At 51.7% G+C, this 27,988-nt stretch overlaps 1 protein-coding gene across 3 annotated transcripts in view; it reads left to right on the top strand.

The window, feature by feature from the left end:
- The window catches only part of COL28A1 (collagen type XXVIII alpha 1 chain), a 73,507-nt gene that overhangs the window by 36,310 nt on the left and 9,209 nt on the right, over positions 1–27,988 (top strand). For all 3 annotated transcript variants that reach the window (XM_072650764.1, XM_072650763.1, XM_072650762.1), the window contains exons 14-31: positions 90–158; positions 1,585–1,653; positions 2,790–2,858; positions 6,261–6,329; positions 6,936–7,004; positions 8,919–8,990; positions 10,030–10,098; positions 11,381–11,452; positions 12,259–12,327; positions 12,952–13,020; positions 14,515–14,583; positions 15,465–15,533; positions 21,633–21,701; positions 23,571–23,639; positions 26,094–26,162; positions 26,830–26,910; positions 27,002–27,037; positions 27,883–27,919. In XM_072650764.1, coding sequence (XP_072506865.1) covers positions 90–158; positions 1,585–1,653; positions 2,790–2,858; positions 6,261–6,329; positions 6,936–7,004; positions 8,919–8,990; positions 10,030–10,098; positions 11,381–11,452; positions 12,259–12,327; positions 12,952–13,020; positions 14,515–14,583; positions 15,465–15,533; positions 21,633–21,701; positions 23,571–23,639; positions 26,094–26,162; positions 26,830–26,910; positions 27,002–27,037; positions 27,883–27,919 — 1,195 coding nt within the window. The remainder of the gene's footprint in view (positions 1–89; positions 159–1,584; positions 1,654–2,789; positions 2,859–6,260; positions 6,330–6,935; positions 7,005–8,918; positions 8,991–10,029; positions 10,099–11,380; positions 11,453–12,258; positions 12,328–12,951; positions 13,021–14,514; positions 14,584–15,464; positions 15,534–21,632; positions 21,702–23,570; positions 23,640–26,093; positions 26,163–26,829; positions 26,911–27,001; positions 27,038–27,882; positions 27,920–27,988) is intronic.

Raw genomic sequence — 27,988 nt, 5'->3', positions numbered from 1 at the left:
GAATACCAGAGAGGTTCTCATCTCTCCCTTTCTCTTTTCCCTTCCTCTCTCCTTCCTCACCCTCTTCTTCTCCTCCTGCCTGTAACCAGGGTCCCCGGGGTCCTGAAGGAGTCCCAGGAGAAAGAGGTGTACCCGGAGAAGGACTTCCAGGCCCCAAGGTAACACCTCAGCTGAACATTTGACAGATGTAAGAAATGAAAACAAGGGTCTCCAACAACATTTCAGACGTACAGTGGGTACCTGCCCATCTCACCAGCGTCAGCTGAGTGGTCAGGACACTTGGCCCCAGCTGGGTGATATCTGTATGCAGGCCAGGCTCAGGGAGGCTTCCTAACCCTAGTTTCTTCTGCCCCAAGTCAGAAATCCTCCTGGAGCATCCCATCATCCTGAAGGTGGTAGCTGTAAAGGGCCTCTCCCTGCCAAGGAGGGGATGGGCTCAATTCTGCTGCAGGGACAGCTCTGATTAACAAGAGGTCTGCATTTGGGGAAAGTCAGGTTGCCTTGGCAAGGAAATCAGAGATGCTGCACTCTGGAGTGGCTATGGGCCAGGGGGATAGCCCCATTGAGAGGACTTAACTTTCTGATATAGTGAGTGCCCTAGGGTGGGGGGCACAAGGGAATGAAGGGTGCAGAAGGCTGGCTGAGAAGGGGTCGCTTAGTGGAGGCAGCATCCCCTCCCTGCCCCAACAGTCCTTGCTTTTAAGGACTCCCTTCTGCTGAGGGAGATGTGGCTGAAGCTGGCCTGGGGACTCAGGACAACCTTGCTGTACTGATTCAGCAGCCACATTCATTATTCAATGTAGTCAGAGGCTGCCCTGAGGGGCCTTGAGCCTAGGGTGAGGGAGGGGAGGGTTCTCTGGTCTCAGCTCTGATCAGATGCCCCTCAGCTGGAGCCCGGTGCTCAGTTCTGCGGGGTACAGTTTGGAGAGGATGTCAGCATCCTGACATCTGGAGCCCCTGCAAACACCCAAGAGGGAAGGGCATGGCTAGGACAAAGTATCAGAGATGCCAAGCTTTCTGCCTCTAGCAGACATATGTATCAGTATTCAGGTATCTCTGAGCCCCAAAGCCCTGAGCTGGTCAAAGATAGGGCTGGGGACACATAAGACTTCACCGGCAAAAAGAGAGCGTTATACCCACATATACATATACACACACACCCATAGACACAGACACATATAGACACACATAGATACAGACACACATATGCATACATAGACATGCATAGACACAAACATAGAGACATAGACATACATACACATACATTCAGACACAGATACACCACGTACAAGTCCTCGTGACAGGGCCCAGCCCAGATACCAGAGGAAGAGTTCTTGGACTTTGGGTGCAGGCCTTGCTTGGCTCCCAGTTGGTGCCTCTGGGTCAATGACAGAATTTCTGGCTCAGCCTTCACAAATGGGAGTTGCTCAGGGTAGCACCCATGGATCAGCACTGGGTGGGGAGCACTTGATAGCTTCATCTCAGGGGTCAGCCTGCTGCCTCATCAGTCATTTGCTCAGTGTGACACTTAACTGTTCCAAATCCTAGCCTGAATTCACTGATACACTGCCATGTTGTTTCCAGGGTGAAAAAGGTTCTGACGGGCCCATTGGCCCCCAAGGACTCCAAGGTCTGTCAATCAAAGGGGACAAGGTATGTGCCTACTCAGGTAGCCCATCTGAGAAAGCTGCTCTGAACAAATGAGTGAGTGAGTGAGCTGATGGTGTCACATTATCAGAAATGTGACAGACACAAGCCAGACACCAAGTCAAGTGAGAAATGGGTTGAATCACTGGGAGGGGAGGTCATAGGCGGGGAATGTTGGTGTCCAGAATGAATTTCAGTCAAGCCAGAAAAAGTGTCCCTGTGCATACCCACGTTGGCTCTCACTGGATCTTCAGACACCCAATAACTTAAACCATCCAGAGCACAGCTTTGAGGCCAGAAGGAGCAAGAAACCGCCTCTAGTCGGGGAGGAACTCGCCCCTCAGGGCAGCTAGGCCCTAGGGCCCTCACCTAGGTAACTGGCCAGGACTGTATAAAATCAGACTCTTGGTTGAACAGGCTGGGTGTCTGATTTCCCCTAAGGGCTGAATGGGGCCAGGGGCTGGTGCTCCAGGGAGGAGCTGGGGGCAGTAGACAAATTGTTGGGAGCTGAGGGGAGGGGGGCACAAGAGAACTGTGTAGATCATGGTGAAAAATAAAGAAGCAAATCATTCTGAGCTGTTTAGAATGTAAACAAGCTGTTCTTCCCCCAACACCTCCAACTCCACCCAAGCCCCTAACCAACATCCAGACTTCAGCAGCACCAGATGTAGCTGCTGTCCCAAGTCATCAAATGATGTCCACTGTCCTCTGTTTAATGGGGAGCAGGGGGACGGTGATATAGGAAACAGGGTTTCTCATTTTTGTGTACGCCAGTTTGGGTAATTTTGTCCATTGGTCCTTCCTTCCTAGCAGGGACAACAATATTTTGGTTTTGGTTTAGGGAGATTAATGAGGTACTCTGAGTCCTGGTCTTTGGGCTCCAACTTCAGGCACCATTCTCTCCCCATATCATGATGTCTCCAGGACAGAAGATGTGGGTTCTAATGCCAGCTCGGGCCTTTCCTAGCTGTGTACACTTGGAGAAGTCACTTCATATCTGTCACCTCAGGTGTGGTGTTGGGAGCTGGGAGCGTGTTGGAGCACTTCCCTCTCAGGGTGGTGAGTGTACACTCTAGAAGTGTACAATGGCACAACCATGGCTTCCTTATTCTGATGCACACATTGTCTTCCTTTCCCCACAGGGGGATTTGGGACCTATGGGACCTCAAGGGCCAAGGGGTGCACCTGGACTTGGGACTCAAGGGGACCAGGTACATTCCATCTTTCTTTTCAAGTTCAGTAGAGAACACAAATCCTCTTCCCCGGAAGGTCCCTCCTGGAGGCTAGATTCTGGAATTGCACTGCCCTGGGTGTTGAAATATTCTCCCTCCCTCTCTCACCCCAACATACAGGCATGGGGATGGGATGTAGGAATGTGGGCCATGAATCCCCCTCTCGAATTGCACCCAGTACATTGTTGCTTCTGTCATGTGATGCAGCAGGAAATCTCTGTTCCCAGGGCTGCTGTCGTCTCCTGCCCTGCAAATGTGCCCTCAGGATCTCTTCTCTGACTTGTGGGAAAATCCCTGCAACTCCCAGTTGCTTCAGCCCTAAGGCAATCGTTACCAATGAGTTCTTGGGGTACGGCTGTATCTAGGCAGTGACTACCTCACTGAAGTGCACTGAGCACCCCTTAGAATAAGACAGTGGAGATGAGTCCAGGAAGGCCTAAGCCCATCTGCTAGCTCAGGTGGACAGACTGTGGAAAGGGGTAGACTCCTTAACTTCCTGTCAGTCAGTGATCTCAGAGGCACTTCCCTTCACTGAGCACCAGTCCCGGGTTGTCTGTCCTCTAAATGAGGTGGCAACACTCAAGTCCATGCTCTGTGGGGGCAGAGATATGTTCACATTGATTGGGGAGTGGGAAATTTCCCTTAAATGTGGGAGAGCCAGAGAGGAGAGGAAGAATGAGAGAGAAAAAGAAAGAGAGAGAGGGAGAGAGAGAGACAGAGAGAGAGAAAGAGAGAGAGGAAAAGAGAGAGAGTAATATGCTACTTCCACCACGACTTCCAGAAAACCTGAAGACATAGGCTTTGTCTGCATTGTGGTGTGCTCAAAGCAGCAATTTTGTTCAGGTGTCTGCTGACCCACTGCCAAGGGCCTAGCTGGGGTTATTGGCAGAGATGGAAGGGCAGAGGCAGTGGGAGTGGTATGAAAGTAGCCTATAGTCCTGGACCACATTTTCATCTTTTTACAGAAGCTTTGCTGGCCTCTCCCCTTCCCCCTTGGTTTTCTTACCTTGAACTCTTAAGCTCCATGGGGGGGGGGGGCAGAATTGCTCCCCTCCCCGTCCTGCCCTTCAGGAGACTTATTCTTGGGTCACTAATGATCTGTTATTATAGGACTTACGAAAACTCAAAGTGACCTGGCCAGTCATCAAGAAACTTCTAGGCCTTGGATGGGATAAATCAGGTCTGCCTGGACTGCTGCCCAGACTCTCTAGAGCTGGGGACCATCCAGGTTTCCCCACTGACCACACCATCCACTCTGGGGCAGTCCCTAGTCCTGGACTTCCTTCCTAGGTTTGAGCTGGGTCCCCATGTGGCTCTGTGACCAGATGCTGGCACCACGCTGTGCTCAAGGGGCCTCTGGGTCCCAGACCTCCCACTCCCATTGTCCCCTCCTTGAGCCTGAGTTCTGGTGGCCACTGCTGAGCCTCCTCTGATCTGAGCCCCAGCATCCCTCCTCCTGCTCAGTACAGACTGGTGCTGACTCCTCCCGGGGATGCCATTCTCTTGGGCAGCCAGTGGACGGGCCTCTTGGGAAGAGGAGCCGCTTGTCAGGTCGTTTCCTGAGGAGTTTTCCCTGCTCAGAGGCTTATTTTTATGTCCTGCTTTGTTCCTTTTAGACAATGCTCTTTTTTTCTGTAGAAGTGGCCCCACTATGTGACCCCTGCCCTTTGCTCAGGTTTCTTGACCCTGTAGAAAGGGTGTCCCCTGAAGGTAGGCACTATTCTCTTTCTGTCTTTTGTCATTACTGTATGACAAGCATCCCTTTGCGCTTCCCTGTTTGACTCTCAATGGCGCTCCCTGCAGCCGCCTCCCAAAGCACTCCTCTTTCATCAGTCTCCTCACCACTTCCTCTCCCTCTCTGGCAGCAGACAGCTTCCTCTTATAGCTCACTGAAGAAACTGAGGCCATCCCTCCTGAGCCCCTCCTCCTCCTCAGTCACCTCGGCCCCAGCTTGACTTTCTCTCCCTTCATTCTAGTCTCTGAGGCTGAAGCTCATCCTTGCCCATGCCAACCCTGCTGCTTGTGCCCTGAATGCCACCCCCTCCAGCAGCTTGTCCTGGACCACAGCCCTTTCCTCCCCAGCTTTCAGCTTCCTCTTCTCACTGGCTCCTTCCCAGCTGCTTCCAAACATATCCACATCTCCTCTATACTGAACAATCTCCCCTGAATCCTGCCATCCTTTCACAACCTCTCATCCCTTTCCTAGAAGCTTTCTGCATGGTCTTACCTCCATTCATCACCTCCACTGTCTCACCTCTTTCCCACTTCTCACACTCTTGGAGTCTGGCTCCTGCCCCCACCAAGCCTGCCCTCTCCGAGGCTGCTGAATCCACTGGCCTTCTTTCAGTCCTCACTTATCTGGATGTCTCTGTGGCACTTCTTCCTGTTGACCACCCTTTATTTCTGCATGCTCTCTCCTCTGGGATTTCATGACCCTGCTCTCCCTTGGTTTTGTTCCTGCCTTTTGAACTCAGTCTCCTTTGCAAGACAATCATTCATATAAAGCACCCTAACTTGGGGTGCCCCCAAGGCCATAGACACTTTGCTCCCTGGACCCTCTAGTCTTGTACATAGACATTCTCTCCCTCCATTTCCCTCATCTTCTCCCTCTCCCTCCCTCCCTCCCTCTTTCTCTCCATCCCTTCCTCTCTTTGTCTCTATCCATCTCTCCATAAGCTCCCACACGTTTGGTTAGGAACTCTCTATAGATGATTCTCTCTCTTGAGCTGTAGCTCGGTTCTGCATCTCCAGGTGCCTGCTGGACAGCTCCATCTCCAAATCCCTCCCCCAGGCACCTAAACTCCCTAACCTCAGCCCTCCTCCTAGGCTGCCTGTTTCTGGGAGGATACTGTTACAGTCATCACCTTTGCAACTGAGGAATCTTTCCTGCCTCTTCACTTTCCTGTAGCTGAGCCCTTAGCCCAGTGCATGTCAGTGTCCCCCACAATGTGTCCCCTTCTTACCACTCCCACAGGGTTTTGTTTCTGCATCCCCACCATGTAGCACAGAGCCTGGCACCCAGCAAATGTTCAATAAACACTTGTTGAATTGGCTTGAGTAGCCTGCACATGGCCAGCCCCACTTGGCATCTTTTGGTCTCTGCCCCAGGTACTTTCATTCCCTTTTGGATTCTGTACAGAAAATCTTTCAGACTGAAAAGACGTATGAGCCCCTGACTTCCAGCTGTCCTTCCAGATCTGACTGGCCTCACATCCTGTTTACAGTGGAGCAGACTTACTGCTCACAGGTGCTTCACTGTCCAAGACCCCTCAGGAGGAGGATGGAGCCAAGTTTGTGAGATCATTTGTTCACTCATCCCAGGAGGGAAAACTGGCCTATTCATTTCTTCTTAATATAAAGACTTTTCTTTTTCTTTGAAAGGGAATCCAAGGTCCAAGCGGCCCACCTGGCCCCCAAGGACCCCCAGGCCAGGGCTCTCCTGGTCCTAAGGTAAGGTCCAAAACAAGAGAAGATTTTAGCTGAAGTCATTAATGTGGGTCAGCTGCCAATGCCCATGAGCACTCAAATGGGAAGACAGGAAATAACCATTTAAAACCAGCAGCTTCCTCCAACCAGGCACACAGCTCTTGTGGCATCTACCCAAAGACTGGCCTTTGTGATCAATGTTCTTTGGGCCACAGAAGCTTTGCCTTTATTGGATCCTTGAAGATTCCTTGTCTTCTGCTCTGGGATCCTCCTGACTGAGCCATCTGATAGCTCAGGCTGAGATCAGTAATATAGACACAGAGCCTGTCAGAGAGGTGTGAGTGAGTCCCCTCCAGTGTCTGTTGCCAGGACTACAGGCAAAGAAACATAAGAGCTTTTCTTCTTCTGTGTGCTGGGGAATCACAACTGTCCTTTTGTTTACAACATGTGAGTGCCTTCACTGGGGCCCCTTCCCTTTCCTCAGAAGATCAGGGACAGGAATGTTGTCTCAGGTGTATGACAGGCATGAAGACAACACACAAAGATGATGCTCAGAGCAGTCTGGAGCTCCCAGGGATGTCTGATTTCTTACTCCCAGTGCTCAGTATATATCTGCTCTTTCTTTTGCAGGGAGAAGTGGGTCAGCCTGGACCCACTGGGCTTCGGGGACCAGTAGGAACTGGAGTCCCGGGTCCAAAGGTGAGTATGTAGTGGACTTCCCTGCTTCCAAAGTGGTCACTGGAGTACTTGGTGTGGTTGGTATGGGGTCAATTCATGGCTCCAGGTGCAACAGCCCTTCCTAGCATCATATTTATTTATGGTGCCAGTGGAGTCCACTCCTATTTGCCTATGTGTTCAAAGCAAATCTGATCTGATATGGTGATATGGTCTGTCCCCCAGCTCAGCTCTGGTCATATTTCTGGGAAGAAGCAGACTTTGTGCCTTGGGCTTTTCCCCAGGATTTCAGTATCCAAGGCCTATCCTGGAATTTCAGTGTCCCAGGGACTCTGCCAGGACTTTGGGGTCAGTGCCTAACCTCATATTCAAGTCTGAAGGGCCTATCCTAAGACTTTTGAGTCAGAGGGGCTATCCCAGTACTTCTGTTAAAGCATCTCCTCCAGCATTTGAATATCCAAGGATCTATCCCAGAGCTTCAGTGTCAGAGGTTTCCACTCTTTCTTGATGGCCTTACTGTCAGCTTCTCTCCTTTGATCTGGAATGTGTCCAAAGGTATACTAGGCCCTGGAGATGGCCTTATTTGTCACCAAAAGTCTGGTACTGACTGGCTTAAGCATTATAAGACTTATGCAGATTTAGGTCAAAGTACAGTAGGAGAAAATAACCGTTTTCAAAGGATTGAGATGGAGAGGACCTTAGAGACCTTCTAATCCAGTATCCCCATTTTGCAGAGGAGGAAACTGAGGCCTGGAGTAGGGAAAGGGACTTTCTCCAGGTCACACAGCTAGTAGACAGCTGTGGAGATCTGAGTCTAGGTCTTCTGCCTCTCAATCCTCCATTAAACTACCTTGCTCCATTCTAATGGCAGGGAGGAAGGAGATGGGAACCTGATGGGCAGAGACAGGCCAGGCACATAGAGCTGATCTCATGGCAGGATGCTGATTTGGATTCACCTTTGTAGAAAGGAAGGTGCTGAGCCTAGGCCAAAAGGAAGACAGGATCTGATTGAAAACTGAGAGTGGGCTCGGTTGGTCTTCTCTGATCTTCCCAAACCATGAGGGAGGCAGAGCAAAGATTCTGGAGCCCATCTTCTAGGTGTAGAAACAGCTCAGAGAAGGTGAATCCTGTGCCCATGGTCCCACAACTAAAGAGTGTCACAGCCAGACCATGAACCCATTAAACCAAACTGAGAGCCTAAAGGGTCACCCTTCACTCCCCCAGATGCAGGGCACTGAACCAAAAGGGAGCCAAAGGGGAGCGTCCCTCATGCCCCTGGGATTGGGGATTGAGTCCTAGGCCTTACCATACCAGCATACATTTCTATAGCACTTTCAGATTTGGAAAGCACTTTCCATGGAAGCGCATTCAATCCTCCCAACAGTCCTAGGAAGGAGATGTTATCTCTCCACTTTATAGATGAGGAAACTGAACCTGAGAAGATTAAGGGACTTTCCCAGGCCCAGGTTCACAGAGCTAAGAAGTGTCTAGGGCAGGATTTAAAGGCAGGTTTTCTTGATTCCACCCTGCCTCTAGCCCTCTGCCTACTGCCCCACCCAGCCGCTTCATTCCATTGCCTATTAATGAGGAAGACATTTAGAACCAGAAAACACATAGTCATCATCCCACACATCCATTTCCCCGCTCCTGCCCATTTTACAGATGAGGATAAGGGGGATCAAGAGACTTCTCAAAGGTCACAAAATCTAGAACCAAGAAAGTGGCAGGCATCCCAGAGGTCTTCTCGTCCACCTCGTGCCTAAAGTTTCCTTCTCCCATGTTCCAAGCGGGCAGACAGCACTTGATTGAAGATCTGGGGGGTGGGGCTGGTTTTGAGGGAGGAGAGAGGTGCAGATGCTGGGTGCCCTGGATCCCAGGCTAAGTGGGTCTCCTCTGGCATTGGGGACCTAAAGGTGCAACTCTTTTCTTGTCCACTAGGGAGAGCCAGGGTCTGTGGGGCTGCCAGGGCAGCCAGGATCCCCAGGAGAAGATGGAGCTGGGGGCAAGAAGGTAACACTCTCTTCTTAGTTTGTGGGAAGTAGCTCTGGAGCCCCAACTCCAGCAGGGGCTCTCAATTAGCCAGCCAAAGGCCCAAAGAGAGGGCCCTTCTGGCTCTGGAACCATGGTGGCCCCATGAGCTGAGCCCAGCTGCGAGCACCAGCAGGGTCTATGCGAGGAGTAGGGGTGTGCCCCCAACTTTCCAAAGAGGCAACACTGCAGTGTCAGACACATGAGGGAGCCAAGGCCTGAGAGCCTCTACCAGAGGATGCACATGCCTCTGACCATGACATAGGGACTCACTCTGGAAGGGCCAGAGCTTTTGTGCTGTCTGGCAGGGGTCCCTGGTTGTGTGATCGGTGGAGGAGGTGACCCCAGGAGTTCAGAAATCTATGGTTGATGGGGACCTCACAGGCCTTTAGTTCAACTCATTGGCAGATGACGAGGCTGAACCCTAAAGAGGTTAAATGTCTCTGCCAATGTCACATTTGTAAGTGGCAAAGCTGGGACATGAACTGAGGTCCTCTGACTTCAAGTAGCATGGGGGAAGGAGTAGGTAGAGGAGGAGGAAGGAAGGAAATAAGGAAAGAAAGAAAGAAAGAGAGAGAGAGGGAGAGAGAGAAAGGAAGGAAGGAAGGAAGGAAGGAAGGAAGGAAGGAAGGAAGGAAGGAAGGAAGGAAGGAAGGAAGGAAGAAGTAATGTAGTGAAAGGAGGAGGGGTGACAGGCAGAAGGAAGAAGGGTCCAGGATCCGGCCCCTCCCTGTGGGGGAGGGTAAAGGAAGCCATCACTGGGCAAGCTCAGGATTTCCTAGACTATTTCCCAATGTCCTCATTTCCTTGGTCTCAGCACAGCTTCCTCTGCTGTCTGGGATCTCCTGACCCTGCCTGGTCCTTGGCCATTGGTCACTTCGCTTTGGCCAGACTTGGGAACTTTCCCCAGTTCTACTCAGTCCGGGGGTGAAGGCTTGGCCCAGGCTGCCCATCAGTAGGGGCTGTGATGGGACCCCCACTCAGCAGAGTCAGCCACTAACACCAATTTCTCTACCTCTAGGGGGAAGCCGGACTTCCAGGGGCGAGAGGCCCGGAAGGAGCCCCTGGTAAAGGACTGCCTGGCCCAAAGGTATGCCTCCCCAGCCATGCATGCTACTCAGTGCTAATTTGAGGGTCCTCTTGTTAGCCACAGGGAGTGATGAAGAAGGAGTCAGAAAGAGCCCCAGTTACCTCCTCTGTGTCCCTTCCTTTCGCTGGTGCAGATCGCCCCCACCAGGGCCTGCTTCTCCTGGCCTTAGTGTCTTCTCAGGAATGCTCCCAGTGTGCTGGGGGCTGCCTCTCGACATGGCTGGGTGACCTTTCCTGCTGACATCTTGCCCTGCTTTCACCCTGCTTCACGTGTGGATCTTCATAGGTAACAGATCACACCTTCCCATGCCCCTGGCCATCACCCTTCACTTGCCCCCCAGTCCTGCAGGGGCTGCCCAGCCCTGAGCATTGCTCGAGGGTAGTGGTGTAAAGAATGGGCCTTGGGCCCAGGGAATAACGGGATTGTTAAAAGTGCTGCCTGAGTCCCAGAGCGATCCAGAACCTCTCCTGCTCCTGCTCAGGTGTGGTCCCCATTCACTGCCGTGTCAGCAGCTCCTGCCTGAGATATCTGCTTATCTCCAACCATCCAGGATGGAGGATCGCTGCAGATCTCGGTTATGTCTGCACCATCTATCCACCTACGCATCTTTATCAATTGTCTATATATCATCCACCCATGTATCTATATGTCTATCCATCCATCCATCTAGCTATCTATCCGTTTTCTCTCTCTCACTCTCTCTGTTGTCTGTCTATGTATCTATCATCTATCTATCTGACTGTCTGTCTGTCTATCTATCTACCATCTCTCTACCTTTCTCTGTTCTCTTTTTGTCTTTTTCTCGTAAGGACTAAAAAGATTGTAAAGGTAGCAGGTAGGGGGTAGAGAAAGGCTTTGAATGCCAGAGGATGGTGTATATGAATCCTGGAGATGAGGATGCTTTGTAATTCATTGATTAGGGAGGTCACATGGTCGTTGTTATTCAGCCATCTCAGTCCTGTCTGACTCTCTGTGATCTCTTTGGGGTTTTCTTGACAAAGATACTGGAGTGTTTGCCATTTCTTTCTTCAGCTCACTTTACAGAAGAAAAACTGAGACAAACATGATAAAGTGACTTGCACAGGGTCATGCAGCTAGGAAGGGTCTGGAGCTGGATTTGAACTCAGGTCTGCTTGACTCTAGGTGCAGGGCTCTGTGTACTGCGGCACCTCGCTGCCCTTCGACAACTGCGTGGAGGGGGAGAGACTTGGAGCAGAGGCCCCTTCTCCGTGGGTGTCCTAGGTCATCGGACATTTACAGTTTTCATCCTTGTGTTTTTCAGGGTGACGAGGGGAAGAAAGGGAGCAAGGGCAATGCCGGACAGAAAGGCATGGCAGGTGCCCAGGGTCCGAAGGTGCGTGTCTGGTGCATCCCCTCCCAACACCCTGCCAGGGAGATAGCAGCGACATGGCTTGCCCTATTGGACAGAAAAAAAAACTGAGACTAGGCCTCCAAGCAGCTCACCTCCGGCCACATAGCACCCTGAGGGCCCAGCCCTGGGTGGCAGCTCCTGAGTCTCTAACCTGGCTGAGGGCAGTGGGCTTGGGCAGGGCACAGGGGGAGACATAATCTGCAGTTGGTCACTAGCCCTCTGGTGAAGTGCTTACTGCTCTCTGCTGGGCGCTGAAGGACACAAAGGCCACTGAGAAGCTGACCATCCTGCACTCAGGGACCTTCATTTCATGGGGTAAACTATGGTCTGGGCTGGGGGATCCTGAGCTGAGCCTGGGGGAGGGGTGGATTCCAGGAGGCAGAGGTGAGGGGGGAGGGTGTGAGGGGAGCACCTCAGGTGTCCCTGGCGGTCAGTTGGCTACTTTAGCCTGATACAGCACAGACTGAGTCCTCCTTTGTCCCCAGCACAGTGAATCAGGAGGGTCCTTCAAGGTCCTTCCTAGATCTAGACCAAGGGTGGGGCTTTCTAGGTCCTCAAAGGAGGCTCTCTAACTGAGCCCAAACCTCACAGAACAAATCCCCTTCATTAAAGGGTTTGTTCTATAAAACTTGGGCTAGGTCAAAAGGCTGCATCCAAGGACCTAGATAGCCACAGGTGGCCTGGAGGTCATAAGTTCCCTACCCCTGTTCAAACCCTCAAGTGTTCTCTGCCTTGGTGTACCTTTCAGACTTGGGTTAAGGAGGGTCTTTTGGTTTTTTCACTCATAGGGTGAACCTGGCACCATGGGACCTTTCGGCATGCCTGGGGCATCAATCCAAGGACCTCCTGGGCCAAAGGTACAGATGTTCTCTTGGCTGTCTGAGGTGAAGGAAGGTCTGAGCCACTGGGGAGGCAGAGGTTGGGTAAGGGCTGCCCCCAACCACAGGTTCCAGCTGGCCTGAGGAGACCCAGAGATGAGCCAGATCGCACCTGTATCACGGCCTTCCCCTGGGATGACAGTCAGGGAATTGGGAGTTCGCTATGGCCATTTTAGACTGTGAAAATGGGAGATTTTTTTCTCCCTACTCCCTGGGGCAGGAGGTGATGCTCCAAGCTTGTCTGCTGGATCTTTATGAGCCCACAGAAGACAGATGTGGGAGGGAGGGGCCCCAGTTCTCTGGCAGCTTGTCAGGCCTGGGAGGGCAGCTCCATCTGCCCAGGGAGAAATAGGCCCAGAAAGGGCTTGTGCTTGCTTTGGTCACTTCACCCATTAAGGCCCTGGTCCCTGGCTCAGGCCTTGCTCCACAGCCCCATTTGGTCTTTCCTAAGGCCATCAATAGATGTCCCTTGCTTTGTGCCTGGCCTTCCTAGGCTGTTGTCAGGCCTGCTGGGCTCATGGCCTCAGGGGATGTGACCCTGCCCATTTTCTCTGGTGACCAGATACCCCGGTGGTGAATAACGGGGTGTATTTGTGTGTGCAGGGAGACAGAGGAGAGATTGGGAGGCCAGGCTTCAAAGGAGAACCCGGACTTTCCATCCGAGGCCCCAAGGTACCATTCATCCCTGTTCCCTCCTCCTCCTTCTGACTCACTGTTCTGTGCAGAAGGGTTCTTCTGTCTAGACAGTCAGATGAAAGGAAAATTCATCCTCACCCCCATGCTGTGCTGGGGGGACAATGGAGAGAGGAGTTAGGAAGGCCTGAGTTCAAATGCTTCCCCAGATGCTTGCTCTGTGACCCTGGCTAAGTCACTTATCTCTGCCTCATCAGCACAACATATGCCCCCAGAGTTGTGAGAATTAGAGGGGACACTCATTGTGGCATTGTATAGCAACGCTCTCCCTGCTTTTACTGGCACTGCTGCGGCTGTTGCTCCCAAGGCTGACAGAGAGAGTAGAATGTCCAGTCCTTGGAGCCTTTGGTGGCACTTGATCATGATAATTAGCTTTCCCAGAGCACTTTAAGGTTGTCTAAGTGGTCCTCCACAGCTCTATGAGGCTGTTGTTCTCAGCAAAGATACTGGAGGGATTTTCGCCATGTCCTTCTCCAGCTCATTTTACAGAAGAGGAAACTGAGGCACACAGGGTGAAGTGACTTGCCCAGGGTCACCTAGCTAGGAAGTGTCTGAGGTTGGATTTGAACTCAGGAAGAGGAGTCCTCCTGACTCCAGGCCTGGAGCTCTGTGCCCCATGGTACCCTCAGCTGCCCCCTCTGATGAGGTGGGCTCCATTATTAGTCTCATTTTATAGATGGGGATGCTGAAGCTGAGAGAGGGTGAGTGAGGTGTGCAGGGTTGCATAAGGAGAATATGAAATGGTCAAAGGCTTCCCTTTGCCTTCCCTTTCCCCCAGCTCCCATTCCAGCAATGTCCCTCTCCTCTGCCTTTCCTAATGTCTAATGCAAAGGGGCCAGCTGGTCAGACATTGGAGGAGGGCTCCCTGGCCCCCTCTGTGCCTGGCTCCCAACTGGAGTCTTGGGGTAAGTCTGGCCACAGCACTTCCCTGTCCCCCCTTTACTGGAGACTCTTCTGTCCCAGTATCCCACCTCCCATCACACTTTTGTATCAGCACAGCTGGCAGAGTCCGTTTGCGCCCAGGTAGGAGCTCAGAGCACGGCCAATTCTGGAAGGGGCCTAATACCTGGCCACCTGTAGCTCAGCACCTCAGAGCTTTTTCTCATGCTTTCCTCTCCCTTGAAAGTCCCTAGATTTTAGAATTTCTAAGATCTACCTTCAGTGGCTCAGAATTTCTCATATCTCCATTCCAGACTATATTAAAAGTCTGGGGGGCTGGTGGCCCACTCCCTTTGCTCTCCTTCACTCTTGGGGCAGCATTTTTGTCCTGGTTCCTGCCCCACAGACTCCAAAGGAGCTGATCTGTGACCTGGCGTCACCTCCAGCAGGCCCACTGACTGACCCTTGAGAGCCTTTCCTTGCACATTGTTCTTGGGGGTGGGATGTAACAAAACTCTCTGAGATCAGGATTGTCCTAAAGTCACATTGATGATGCTGTCCCTGATTGGGTGTCTCCTGTCGGGTTCTCCCCAGGGTGCCCAAGGTCCTCAAGGCCCCGAGGGGGCTCCCGGCCCCAAAGGCGATGGCTATCCTGGAGTGGCTGTAAGTTGGCATGCTCCTTTTCCTTTCATTCTGAGAGGTGAGGGGGGACCTCTAGCTGAAGGGTTAGAGGGAAGTGAAGTGGGTTCTTGGTGACTCAAGATCTACAGGACCTTATGCCTAGCAAAGCAGGAACAGGGCAGAAGCAACGGAGCAAGTGTGGTAACACATCTTTCTGAATGGACTGAGCCCAAAGGGATCTAAATCCTTGGATGGCTCCTTGAGGGAGCCCTGCCTCTGTCCTAGCCCTGCTGGGGGAGCATCTGCCCCCCTGCCACTCATGCCATGAGATTCTGGCCCATGTCTCTCTTTAAATCCTCCAAATTAAATCTATCCCACATGCTAGGGGTCGCCCTTTAATGCTTGTAGCCAACTTTCTAAAAAAAATTAAAATGGAGATGATAAAAAATATTTTCCTAAGAAGAAAGGGAAAATATCGTCAACGTATTAATCCCATTTGAGGTGAAATCATGGTAGCCAAGGAGAAGACATGGCCCAGTAACTGTGGACGGAACCCTCCCAGGCTGGCCCCTACCAGCTCTCTGAGGGTGTGTCAGTGAATCCGCAAGGACCCCTGCTGCTCGCCCTCCAGAATCCCCAGGACACCCCTTGTGTTACCTGGATCATTGTCTCTCGTGTTGGGATTCAATTGACAGGCTGCAACAGCCCAGCTCTTGGAATTTCTCAGGCTTCTGGGACCCCTGACCCTTTCTTTAGGTTCTTGAGGAGCGCTCTATGCCCTCCACCCTGCTCTGAGGACAGTTTGATCCTGTCTCTGTGTCCCCAATCCTTAGCACAGGGCCTGGCACATGGCAGGTGCCTTGAGATGAGGCAGGAATGGGGTGTGAGGGGACATCACTCTTTTTGTCCTTGTTTCACATCAGGGGCCTCGAGGACTCCCAGGACCCCCCGGACCCATGGGCTTACGGGGTATAGGAGATGTTGGAGCAAAGGTAAGGGAGGGAGCAGCCCAGCCATGTCAGGGATCCTGACAGGTCTCTTGCTTCATGGCTGGCAGGGTAGGATGACATTCCCAGGGTTTCCATACGTCTGCCCTCCGGGGTCCTGTTCCTAATCGCCCCTCAGGGGCTCCGCACCATGGGCTGGGTCTCGGGTCCTAGAAGGTCAGATGGTCTAGGTGCCCATGTGGCACGTGGTCTCTGCCTCTGCTGAACCTTGCCCTTGTACGGGACTGTCCCACCACCTTCTCCCCAAGGCCAGTCTCTCTGTTTCCCCTTACTTGACAGCCATCGTGAAGAATGGCCACCTGCTCTCCCACAGACTCTTGGTGGCTCACCTCCCAAGTTTGCCCTGTAGCGATTTCAGATCCCAATTGTGACACATTCAGTTCCTCCCCCCCTTCATTTTCTTGTCTCAGCTGCCACGGAGCACAGCTTATCCCCATGAATGTTCTGATGGAGGAAGCCATTAACTGGGTGGCTGAGCAGCCACTGGCACACTCCTGGTTAATCTGTGACCCAGACGTCTTTTGGGAAGGAGGCTTCTTTTCCTCTGGGGTATCCTCCTCATAGGTGCACCTAATCCAGGTACACCCCTAGTCTCACTTGCCCACCAGGGTCCAAAGCTTCCTACTGCTGTTCACTGCTTTGGTGACATTAAAATACACTGTCACCCTCTCAAAAACCCCCAGGATGAAGCTCTTTCAGAGCACAGGACAGCGGGATAGCACCCCTAGGTATCTTTTTTTTTTTTTTTCCAGGCTGAGAAGTTAATTTATTCTAGAAACACTATGGAGTAACTGAAGATTTTTGGGTAGAGGAATGCTACAACCGGATCAAGTTGTTGGAAGATTATTTTGGCAGCTTTGTAGAGGCTAGATTATAGAGCAGATTGATTGTTAAAGGGAGAGGCTGCCAATTTAGAAAGATGTTTTAATACTTTTGTCAAATGATGATGAGGGCCTGAAGCAGGAAAATGAGTTATTTTGGAGAGAGAGGAGGGAAGGGAGAGATGTTGTGGAGGTAGAAGTGACAAGAATTGGCAACCAGTTAAATATAAGGAATAAGAGATAAGAAAGGGTCAGAAAATGCTTAGATATTATGAACTTGGGTGACTGAGAAGATGATATACTTACAGAAATATGGAATTTTGAAGAAACAGCTAGTTTAGCATGATTTGCCATAATGTAACTGCATTCAGCAAAGTGTCTGGCTCTTCACCTTTAACAGGATGAGAAAAGCTGCGGGCTCCACATCAGGTATATGGATTTCAGATTTGACTTCTGCAAGATCACCATAAAACATGGCATAGAAGACAGAGCTGCCAACTGCCAGCACATACTTATGAGCAGGAACTCGCTTTGATGCCTCCAGAGGGCCAATGATAAAGTGTACATCAGCCATGAGTTCATTATTGAACATCATTGCATTCCTCTCTTGGAGAGTGGGGTAGAATGACTGCCAGTTGGTACTCTCGAAGTTGTTGTTAAGATTTTGCACTTGTGCTGGTGGTGGTGATTGGGCTGTTTGATGGAGGTGAAGAGAGCAATTCTTGGTACTGGCTGCAGTGACTGTGGTGAAAGTGGTAGTGGAATTACTGTTGGTGATGTTGGTATTAGTACTGGTAGAGTAAAGTTCTGCAGCCATCTTCTGCAGGGACAAGGGCCCTACCTCATAGCATACTGGCACCTTGCCATCAGCTATCACATTCTTTTTGAACTCCTTCAAGGTTACTCAGTTTGTGTGGGGCCAAGCCTCAGGCCTGGGGCAAGGTGGCCAAAGAAGTGGAGCTCTCCAGGGCTGATTGCAAATAGTCCAGTAGCAGCAGCTGTACAAGTCCAGAGCCCTTCGTAGCTGAGAAGGCAGGCACCTTGCCTGCCCCTCAGCCAAGCACTAGGCTCAGTTCCAGGGATCAGTTTTTGTTGGGTTTCTTTTTGTACCCAAACAGCGAGACCCTGGGGGAGAGCTGCAAATTGCCTTCCAATTAAAACGCGTCAAATACGGATTAATCCCTGTTTAGTTTCCAGGCTAGAAATTCCTGGGCTGTGAAAACTGCTGCGCATCCCCCATTGGCGCGCACCCTCCGGCATAGCTGTAGATCCGTGGGCAGAGTTGGTAGCGGGCGCAGGATGGGGTTGGTCCTGACGCGGGTCTGGAAGGGGAGCTGAGCTACTGGTGCCCCAGGGCGTGCTTTTTGCCTTCAGCCATTCGGGTCACTTGGGCACTTATCTGTCCGGACAACTTCTTTGCGGGTGCTGGGGGCTGGAGGAAGAGCTGCTTGTTGTTCAGTAGGTGTCCAGTTCTGGCACCTCTCCCCTCCCCCGCCCCACCCCTAGGTATCTAAACTGCCTTTGATTATCTGTCATCCACGTCTGGACCTGAAAGGACCTGTGGCATCATCTATTCAATTCCCTCAACTTTGCAGATGGAGAAACTGAGCCTGAAAGATGAGTCACTTATTCAACCTTTCATTCTAGCAAAGAACTTTTAAAATATTTTTTATTGATTCCTCTTTTTAAACACCAATCATTCCCAGCATGCCTTTTCCCAGTGAATGAACCCTCTCATAAGAAAGACAACCAATTTAGCAGAACCAATGGATACAACTATGGGAGAAGGAGGCTTTCACCCCAGATTCTTTAGGACAGTCCTGGCTTCAAGAAAAGGACACACTTTTAACCAGGCTTGGAAAAAGGAGTCTCTTTTTTTAACCCAGATGCCTCTGTTTGAGATTTCAAAAGATACGGCCAGAGTTACTCAAGAGAAACCCAGATACAGACGCAGGAACAGACACCGAAGCAGATACAGGCCCAGCCTGGGGAACAGGCAATGAGAGTGAACCCTGCGCCCGATGGTGTGGCCACACACTGCCTTTCCACAATGTCTGCTAGGTTTAGGTCCATCAAACCTCTGGTCGGGGTCTTCCTTTCCAGTTACTATTTTACACTTCAAAAAAATTAAAATTTCAGCAAAAATTATAAATTCCAAAGGAAAGAGAATGAAGAGAAAACCCAGATGGCTCAAACATTTGACCAGTGTAGAGATGCATGGTTTATTTGTTTAGCAGTATGGCCCATAGTCATCCACTAGAATGCAAGCCAGTGGGATGTGACTTCGAGCACCATTATTCTGAACATGCTTCAGCTTGTGAACGGGCTCCGCTGTTTTCAAGGCTGTCTATATGTGCACAAACTAACAGGAGTGGAAAAACAGAGGCCTGATTCACACAAGAAACATGGCAGGAATTCTACGTGGATTCCAACAGTAAGTTGCAAGAGGGATGTCCACTCCTCTGTTTGAAGTGATGCTGCCCATCTGTCCATCCGGCAGAGAGAGGTAATGTTCCTGGTCTGGGGGCATCAAATGCAGTAGATAGGTGCTCCATCCACTGGAGCAGGGTGCAACCCATTCAGAGGACCCAAAGGGAGCCTGCTCAGTAGGATGAGACCTCTTTCATCTCTGGATATTGCCTGTGATTGGACCTTACTGCTGATTCAAGTCAATTCAAGCCAGAAAAACCACTTTTGAGACACCATTGGAAATATGAAGATGAAAATGAACCAGTTCCTGCCTTCAAGGACCTACATTCTCTTGGTGCAGCTGGCTCAGGGCCATGGTGATGCCACTGTGACCCCAAGTGGGCATCCAGGATTTAGCCTCCAGCTCCAGGACAGGGCTGTGATGCTCACATCCTTGCCCCAGGGTGGAGCTCCAGTTTCAGGCTTGGCTCAGAACCAGGGTAGACCAACAGGGGAGATACCATTTCTCTGACTCCATAATGGTCCCAAGACTCAGTTCCTGGGTGTATACTAGGGGTGAGCAGGTTGCTCAGACACTCTAGACCTACAAATCCTCCCAGTTCTCAGACAGAAGCTGAGGCGGCTGGAGCTGAACCTGGGGCATCTCTGCACAGTTGTTTTGGTTGTTCCCAAATGAAGGCCTGGGGCCTGAAAAGTCCAAGAGGGCAGAATCAGACTGCTCTTGGTCAGACTGCTGAGGGGGTGTTGAAAGTTTGCAGCCGCCTTGCCCATACCAGCCCTCAGAAGCCCAGAAGAGCACAGGAAATGATTCCTGAAAGATGAGCCAGGGCTGTGAAAATCCCAGCGGAAGTGTGTAGAGCCTGGCCCTGGCACAAAGTCCCGATCTGACAAACGAAGTTGTTATTATGGTGTCAGAGATGCCCAAGGCACAAACCTGAAGAAGACAATACCTCTAAGATGGTGATCGCAAAGCCTCAAAGAAAAAGAGTTAACTGATGAGATGAATTTAGATTTCTAGAAGAAATGATGCAGCAGATTTTTTAAGAGTCTAAACAGTGTTATCAACGAAATGAGAACAGGAAATGAGAATTGACAGCTTGGCAGACACTCTAAACCTTAGCAATGGACCAGATGGAGAATGGCTCCATCGGACCTCAGGAAATATGAAAATTGAATCAAGATAACAGTAATAAGAATGACTTTTATGCAGTTCCCAGCACTATGCCAAATTCTTTACAATTGTTACAGCTGAGGAAACTGAGACAAACACAAGTGAGGGCCTTACTCAGGGACACAGAGTTAGTGAGCATCTGAGGCCACATTTGAACTCAGGTCTTCCTGAATCCAGGGCTGGCGCTCTCTTCAAGGTGACACCACCAGCCCCCATGGAAGTCAAAAGATTGACAAAAAAAAAATGAAGAAAAAATGAAAGGGGCTTCTTATAAAAGACAACTGACCTGGAAAACAGTTTGAGAAGAAGTGACTAGCTGACAGCAAGATGTCTGCCAACATGGGACCTCCCTTCTCCTGTCCCCTTCCTAGCTTCCCAGAGCCTCCAATCCTGGTGCTTTCCCCCTGGGATGGTCTCTGGGCTGACTTGCTGGCAGCAAGTTGGTATGGTCTTTTGCTTGCTGCCTCCTCCACTAGACTGGAAGCTTTCTGAGAGCTGGCACCACTTTTGCCTTTCTTTGAGCCCTTGTACTTAGTGCGATGCCTGACACCCAGAAGGAACCTGATCATTGCATGACCTTGGCTTGACTAGTAAGGGACAAACCTGGTGCTCTGCTACAGGAGAGAGTCCTGGCTTTGGAGTCCAAGGCCATGGGTTCCAATCTTTTATTTGCTGCTGACTATCTGTGTAATCTTGGACACCTCCATCCACCAGTCTGGGTTTCAGCCTCCTCATCTGTGAAGTGAGTCAGTTCCCTCCTAGCTCTCCATTTGTGATTCCTGGTCAGCCAATGCCCAGCCTCACCTGTCTGGTGTGCTGGGGACAAGATTTGAGTCCTATGATGTCATGGTTGCTCTGGTCCATGCTTCCATTGGGCAATGGTGGCTCCACAATCTTGTCATGCCAGAGCGCTTTCTGAACAAGCCCAGGAGTCTGTCAAACATGATGGGGCTGGTCAAGGGGGAGGCAGTTAGAGAAGGTAAAGAGCCCAAGAAAAATGTCCATCTGATGCTCCAGCTCATCCTCATTTCAGGCTAGGATCAGAGGGGAGGGTGTATGATGGAGCAGCCTGCCTCCACTTACCCCTCCTTCCTACTGCCTGTTGCCCATGGTCCAACCTGCAACACTCCTCTGAGAAAACACAGAAGGAGGCTTGCCTCCCAGCCTGATGTCTTCCACATTGCCTCCCCCCCCTGACCACCCCTCATCCCAGGGAGGCTGTCCACCTAGTGCTGCAGGGCAGTCCTTGGGGGAGGCTGAGGAAGGGGATGCAGAGAGTGCATCTAAGATGGGATCTAAAAAGTGCTTTCTTTCCCCAAATATGGCATGAACCTGTAACAACAGCAACCACAACAGACTTGTTTACCTTGGCCCAGCTCAGGCCCTGCTTTGTTTGGATGGTGTCAAAGTGACAAGGATGTTGTGCAACCGTATTAGGGGTGGCTGCTTGGATCGGTCATGGAGACAGAGATGTATAATGTAATGTACAGAGATGTAATCAAGCCCAGGGTTCGGGTCACTGGCCTGGGGTGGGCCTCAAAGCTGGACCCAATCTCAGCCTGAGGGCTTAAAAATGTCTTTTGGCCTGAAGTGTTATGATATAAACTCGGTGACTTTGTCAAGAGAGACCCAAACATCTCTCTGTACTGGGTGTCTTTTCAGGGAGAACCTGGTGTGAGAGGCCCTCCTGGACCCGCTGGACCTCGGGGCATAGGAAGTCAAGGACCGAAGGTCAGCCTCTGGGCCATCTAGGCACTGTCTGCAAATCAGTGGGTCCTGACCCTGACCAAGGAAGAGTAGTTTGGACATTCCCCAGAACACTTGACTCCAGCCTTGGGTCTTTGTTAATTCTTGGAGAAAGTGGACTTGGAGATCCTCCCCCTGACTGCCCCCCACCCCCACCCCAGGAGATTTAGTGAATTGATACAGAGACCCCAGTGAGTCCAGGCCCCTTTGAGTAAATTGGTTGCAGTGGCGAAGAAGCCTCAAAATGCCGCCTTCATTGGCTGGATTTGGTTTCTAAGGCAACCCCTGAGGGCCCCTGGAAGAAGCAGAAGGAGGAAAGGGCCTTGTGGGCTGCCAGACATGCCCAGCGTTGGCCTCTCCTGGGGAGGGGCCAGAGACACTCAGCCCAGCTGGCTCCTGGGAAAGGCCAGGGTAGTGAGCCTATCCCACTGGCCCCAGAGCTGGTCAGTTTTCCAGTCCCCACCCCCAGCCAACCAGGGATAAGGGGAGGGGACAGACAGACAGATGGGGGTGAAGGGGGAGACAGAGATACAGAGAAAGAAACAGAGACCTAGAAAGAGACAAGAGACAGATGGAGAAAGAGACACAAAGAGAAATGAGGGCAGAGAAAGAGGTAAGAGAGATAGAGAGAGACAGAGACAGAGAGACACAGGAGAGGAAAGAGAAGCAGAGAGAGACAGAGACAGAGAGAGACAGAGACAGAGAGACACAGGAGAGGAAAGAGAAGCAGAGAGAGACAGAGACAGAGAGAGACAGAGACAGAGAGAGACAGAGACAGACAGACAGAGGAGAGGAAAGCAGGGGAAGGGGATAGAGACACAGGAGAGGGTAGAGGAGCTCTCTTCTCTTTCCTCAGCTCTTTATTCACCAAACTGAAGCCCAACAGGATCAGGCTTTATTCAGCTTGTTGTAGGAAACAGTTCCTGAGTCCAGCGCAGCCACGCTGGGGGACTTCAGTTAGCCAGATATCCACAGAGACTTCCCTCCTTCCCCCACCCCACTACCCTCAAAGCCAAATAGCTGCAGGGCGTGGGGGGTGTTCTTATTCCAAAGAAGCAGAACAAGAAAAGGTGTGAGGATATGTGTGTGCCTGTGTGCATGTGTGTGTGCATGTGTGTGTATCCAAGTAGCCTCACAGGTCAAGAACACACACTGTGGTAAGACCATCCAGACAAAGGGGAGCTTGGTGCACAGTGAGGGCTACCCCTCACAGCTGCCTCTAGGGGTGGTGGTGAGCTCCCCGTCCAGGAGAGGATGGATGTGCAGCCTGTTGTTGAAAGCCTTGAGGGCCTGAGGAGGCCTTGAAGGTCCCTTCTCCCCCAGAGATTCAGTGATCTGGCTGCATTTTCTCTGACATTCAGGTCAAGCCTGCCCCTCTGCCTATCCACAGCCCTCAGGACTGGTCTCCCCTGCTCCTCCCCGTGACAGGTCTTCAAGTGCTTAAAGGCAGCCACCAAGCCTCTACCTCAGCCTTCCCTTTTCCAGGCTAAACATCCCTAGCCCCTTCACCAGATTGTTCAATAGCATGGGCTGGTGGCTCTTCCCGTGTGCGAGTGTTGTGGGGGAAGGGATATGGAGGGTGAGTCTCCTGTTAAAATAGAAATCCCACCCCCTGCCCAGTTCAGCCTTATCAGTCCATTGTACTTTAGCGTGAATAACTCTTTCCTGAGAGCTGGCCCTTTTGGGGAAGGGGAGAATGGGAGAGTCCTGATTCCAGTGTCTCACTCTGCAAAGGGTGAGACTGCTTCCTTCCCAGCGTTCCTTGACTTGTCCTGATCAGAGCCAAGGATAGTGTTGGGGGGAGGGGGTCAGAAGCCAGTTGTTTGTTGATCTCTTACTCTTTCTCTCTAACAGGGTGCCCTTGGGCAGAAAGGTCTGCCAGGGCCTCCAGGCCCCCCAGGCTATGGCACACAAGGTGTAAAGGTGAGTGAGCTGGGCATGCCTCTTGCCTGGGTACTTTCCCAGGCCTCAAAGGGGTGGGGGGCTGCAGGGCCCTTAGCAGCAACCTGGCTTGTAAAGGAAGCACCAGCTTTGGGTGGGATACAAGCTGCTTAGGAAAAGGCCCAATCCAAAGCTTGTCAGTGGTTCCAGGTTGCTGCCCCATGTGTGTCCTGGCCGTCTGAGCTCATGCTAAGGAGGCCTGCCTTGGAATCAGCCTCAGATGGCCTCCTCACGTCTCCTCCCACCCGCTGATCTCAGTGTCTGGGGCCTTTTCAGTCACTGAGGCCTCTAGAACCCCAGCAGTGGTGACAGACCACACAGTGGCTCCCGTTTTATGGGGAGCATCTGAAGGCAGTTGTTCGTGTCCTGATGATCACATACCTAGCCTGGAAACATTTAAATGAAATGTTTAATGAGAGAAATGCTTCTAACGGCCCCCAGGCTGAACGACCTGACTTTTTAAAAGTCTAAGTCAGTTTAGCAAATACTGACAGAGAAATTACCATAAGCAAGACCCAGTGAAGGTCTCACAGGGCAAAGGTATGCAAAACACCCAGGTCTTTGGAGAATTCAGATTTATCAGAGTGAAGAAGGGTTAAAACCAGGGAAAGACAAACAAAAAAACCTTTAAGTAAAAATGCAAAGTTCCATGGCACAGACTAGAACATCATGAATTATTCAATGGATAATATAGTCAACGAGTATTTATTAAGCACCTACTATGTGCAAGCCAGACAGAGAGACAGACGGCGAGACAGATGGAGAGCCACACAGACAGAGAGATGGAGAACCAGATAGAAGGAGAGAGAGATGGAGAGACAGACAGATGGAAAGACAGACAGAGGATCACACTCTGATTCAGGGAGCTACCCAGTGGGACAAGCATGGCTGTGGTCATGCGTGGCTCCAGAGCTCTTCTGTTGCATGTAGGTAGTGGTTCCGTTTGGGCTTTCCTTTGCTCTCAGGGCTTACTTGGCACAGTGCGTGGTATCCAGGCAGATCTATACCAGATCTATAAATGCTTGTTGATTGACTGCCTTGTTGATGGTTCGGGCTTTCTTTTCCCTTGGACCTTGTGGTCTCCTTTCTGACCTGCCCCCACTTTCTCCATACGCCCAGTCGGTGGTCCTCATGCTGAGCTCTCCCTGATGCTCACAAACCTTTCTGTGACTCTACAGTCTTGGTTCTTCCTTAGCCTCTAGGGCTGACATCATCCTTCCCCCCTTCACACTCTCATCCTCACTAACATTTATACTGTACTGACTGCTAAGTGACTAGTGGTTATCTCATTGGCTCCTTAGCCCCTCCCTCCTTCCTCAGACCTGGCTTTCCCACAGGTCAGCCCTCTCCCTGCCCTCTCTGTCACCTACTGGCAGAGCTTCCTCTGCCCTTGGCCTCACCTTAAGTGGTGGCAGGGCTGGCTCTCACCTCCCTCAGGTTCTTCCCTGACTTTCGACCTCCTCATTCCTTGATTCCCGGGCCCCCATGAAATGAAGCCCCTCAGTCGTGGCTGCCACACACCTCATACTCAGGAACCTTCACTGGCCTCCCCTGCCCATTGTTCCTAAGGCAAAGTCAAGACTCCTTGGCCGGTCCCTGGTCCTGCCCTGGCCTTCTCCCTCATCTTCTCTGCTTGAGCCCCTTGGTCCGGACACACTGGCTTCCAAAATGGCGACCAGCTCCCAGCTCTGGGGGTCAGGCCATATGTGTAGACTGAAAGCTCTTCCTCCGTGTATCTCCCAAGGCCCCCGTCCTTCCTGAAGCTTCCCTGGCATCCTCTCCCCATGAGAAAGATGACCACGCTCCTCAAGACACAACCACCTGCCATTCCTGGGGATGGCAGGTCCTGGCCTGCTGGCCCCCCTCCTTATACTGTCATGAGCTCCCAGGGTCTGGGCTTTAGAGACAGAGTGGAGTGGCTGGTGTCCCAGACTGGGAGGTGGGAGCGCAGGGGCCAAATCCTACCTCAGAAGCCTACTCAGTTTGTGACTCTGGGCCAGCTGTCTCAATTTTCTCACTGGTAAAATGAGCAATTGGCCTTTGTGGCCTCTGAGGTCCCTTCCAGCTGTGTATCTGCCCAGGCCCTCCATCTCACAGATGAGGGAACTGAGGCCAGGGTTGCCTGGGCCCAGGTTTGGAGGGCTGGGCCCTTGGGGATACGGTAAGGGGTGGGAGTGAGTCTTCCTGAGCCTTAGGGAGGGATGGGCGCAGGTGAGTCTGTCAGGCACATGGGGACCTGCTGGGGCGCAGAGGGAGGATCTGTTGGAGACAGGGGGGAAACTGCTGGGATCCACAGGTGGGTCTGCTAGCGCACATGGAGATTTGCTGGATCACATGGGGGATCTACTGAATTACACATGGAGAGATGCGGAGATGCCCAGGAAGATCTGCTCACCTCTTCAGAGAATGTAAGAACACTCCTTCTTCCTGTTGCAGGGGGAGCAGGGCCCCCAAGGCCCTCAGGGGCAGAAGGGCAGCTTGGGCCTCGGCCTGCCCGGCCGAAAGGTAAGTGCCAGTCACTGGATCCAGATTTCTTTTCCTCCTCTTTTTTTCTTCACATTTTAGAAAAGCTCTCAGGCCCAGAGATGCCTCCCTGTCAAAGCTCCTTCTAAACTCCATTCTGCCCTTCCATGTCAGAAGCAGGGAAAGAGGGGAATGGGAGGAGGGAGGGAGGGAGCCAGAGACACAGAGAGATGGGGGGTCAGAGAGACAGAGAGAGGGAGACAGAGAGACAGAGAAGATGGGGGTTAGGGAGACAGAGAGGAAGACAGACAGACAGAGATGGGGTAGCAGGGAGAGATAGAGACAGACATAGAGAGAGACACACACAGACAGAGAGGCCCACGTTCCTGTCTGGACAGGAGACAGGACCTTCCTGGTACCATGAGATCAAGTCTCCTGACCACAGGTCAGGCCCTGGGCCAGGGCACCTCAGAGATACTGTTTCATGCATGGGTGCCCCAGCTGCCATATCTAGGATTCATCCTGAAAGCTGATGTGGGCACCTGAGAAGGGGAAACAAGCCATCCCAGTGTGGTGTTGCCTTGCCCACATGAACGAGGACCTCGGCTCGAGAGGCTGCCTGCTGGGACTCTGGTGTTAGGGTTGCTTTTGTCAGGATTGGCAGGTCCTTGTCCTACCCTGAATGTTGGGTCTCTGCTGTGTTTATCAGGGTGAGCCTGGCAGCCCAGGGGACATGGGAAAGAAAGGAGACAAGGGAGAGATTGGCGAGCCTGGAGCCCCAGGAGGACAGGCAAGTCGGTTTGGGCGACCTCTCATTCCTGCTTCCTAAGGAAAAAGCGCAGTGTGTATGTGCTCATGGCCACTCTCTTCCTGCTCTGCAGGGGCTGCCAGGACCCAAAGGGGACCTTGGGCTCAGTGTGAGTATCTGTGGTCATTCTCTTCACCAGCCTGTGGACCTGCTCTTACACAGCTCCACCCTGAACCCCCTTAACACAATGAGCTTTGACAGGACGATGGGTCCTCTGGGCGCTGATGTTGCTTGAAGGCCTTCAGCCACCTAGAAAAGCTGTTGAGCAGTTACCATGAGGAGAAATAATAAAGCCCTGAGCTGGGTTTCCAATTCCCCAGCTGCACCCCACATGCATTCTCCTGTGCCCATCCCAGCCTGGCTGCCCTCTCTGCACCAGTGACTGCGATTTGTCTCCAGGGTATCCCCCTTTCTAAGGAGGTCTGACATCGTTATCCCTGGGGAACAGCTTCCTGGTTCCAGGCATGACTGGGGCCTAGTGCTCTGGCTGGAACAAGGTAGAGGACTGTTCTCCCCACCTTCCAAGGATCCTGGTGGGGGGGCAGTCAACAGCTAAGACATTCCCAGGTATGACTAAGCAGGGGGACTTGAGGGGCCAAGCCTGGCCCAGAGAACAACACAGGGCCCCCCACCCTCGCACAGCAGCCTGGGAGCTGTGGAAGCCTGGGGAGGGCGTCAAAGTCCACAGAGGCAAGGGGCTGTCAGATGAAGTTGTGTGAGAACAGCCCCCGGGACTAGGGGGCAGGGCTGTGGAGGGTTCAGGATGTGGTGTGATTGCCAGGGCGCCTGTGTACTTGCAATGCAATACATGTGTGCAGGCATACACAGCACACAACATACATGTGCCTGCACATCCGTGTACAAGTCACTCAGTTCCGTGTTGGTAGTAACAGCTGCTAGCTGAGCTGGGTCTACATTTGAACAAATGCACTCTTTCTTTTTCTTTTCTTCCAGAGAGAAGAAATTATCAAACTGATTATTGAAATATGTGGTAAGATTCGAACTGGGGAATAAGAGAGAACTCACCTTTAAACGTTCACAGGAGCAGCTGCTGGTGAAA

Source organism: Notamacropus eugenii, chromosome 3 (genome assembly GCF_028372415.1).
Source record: "Notamacropus eugenii isolate mMacEug1 chromosome 3, mMacEug1.pri_v2, whole genome shotgun sequence".
Lineage (NCBI taxonomy): Eukaryota > Metazoa > Chordata > Mammalia > Diprotodontia > Macropodidae > Notamacropus > Notamacropus eugenii.
The sequence above is the reverse complement of the archived record's forward strand: the minus strand, read 5'-3'. Positions and strand labels throughout refer to the sequence as shown.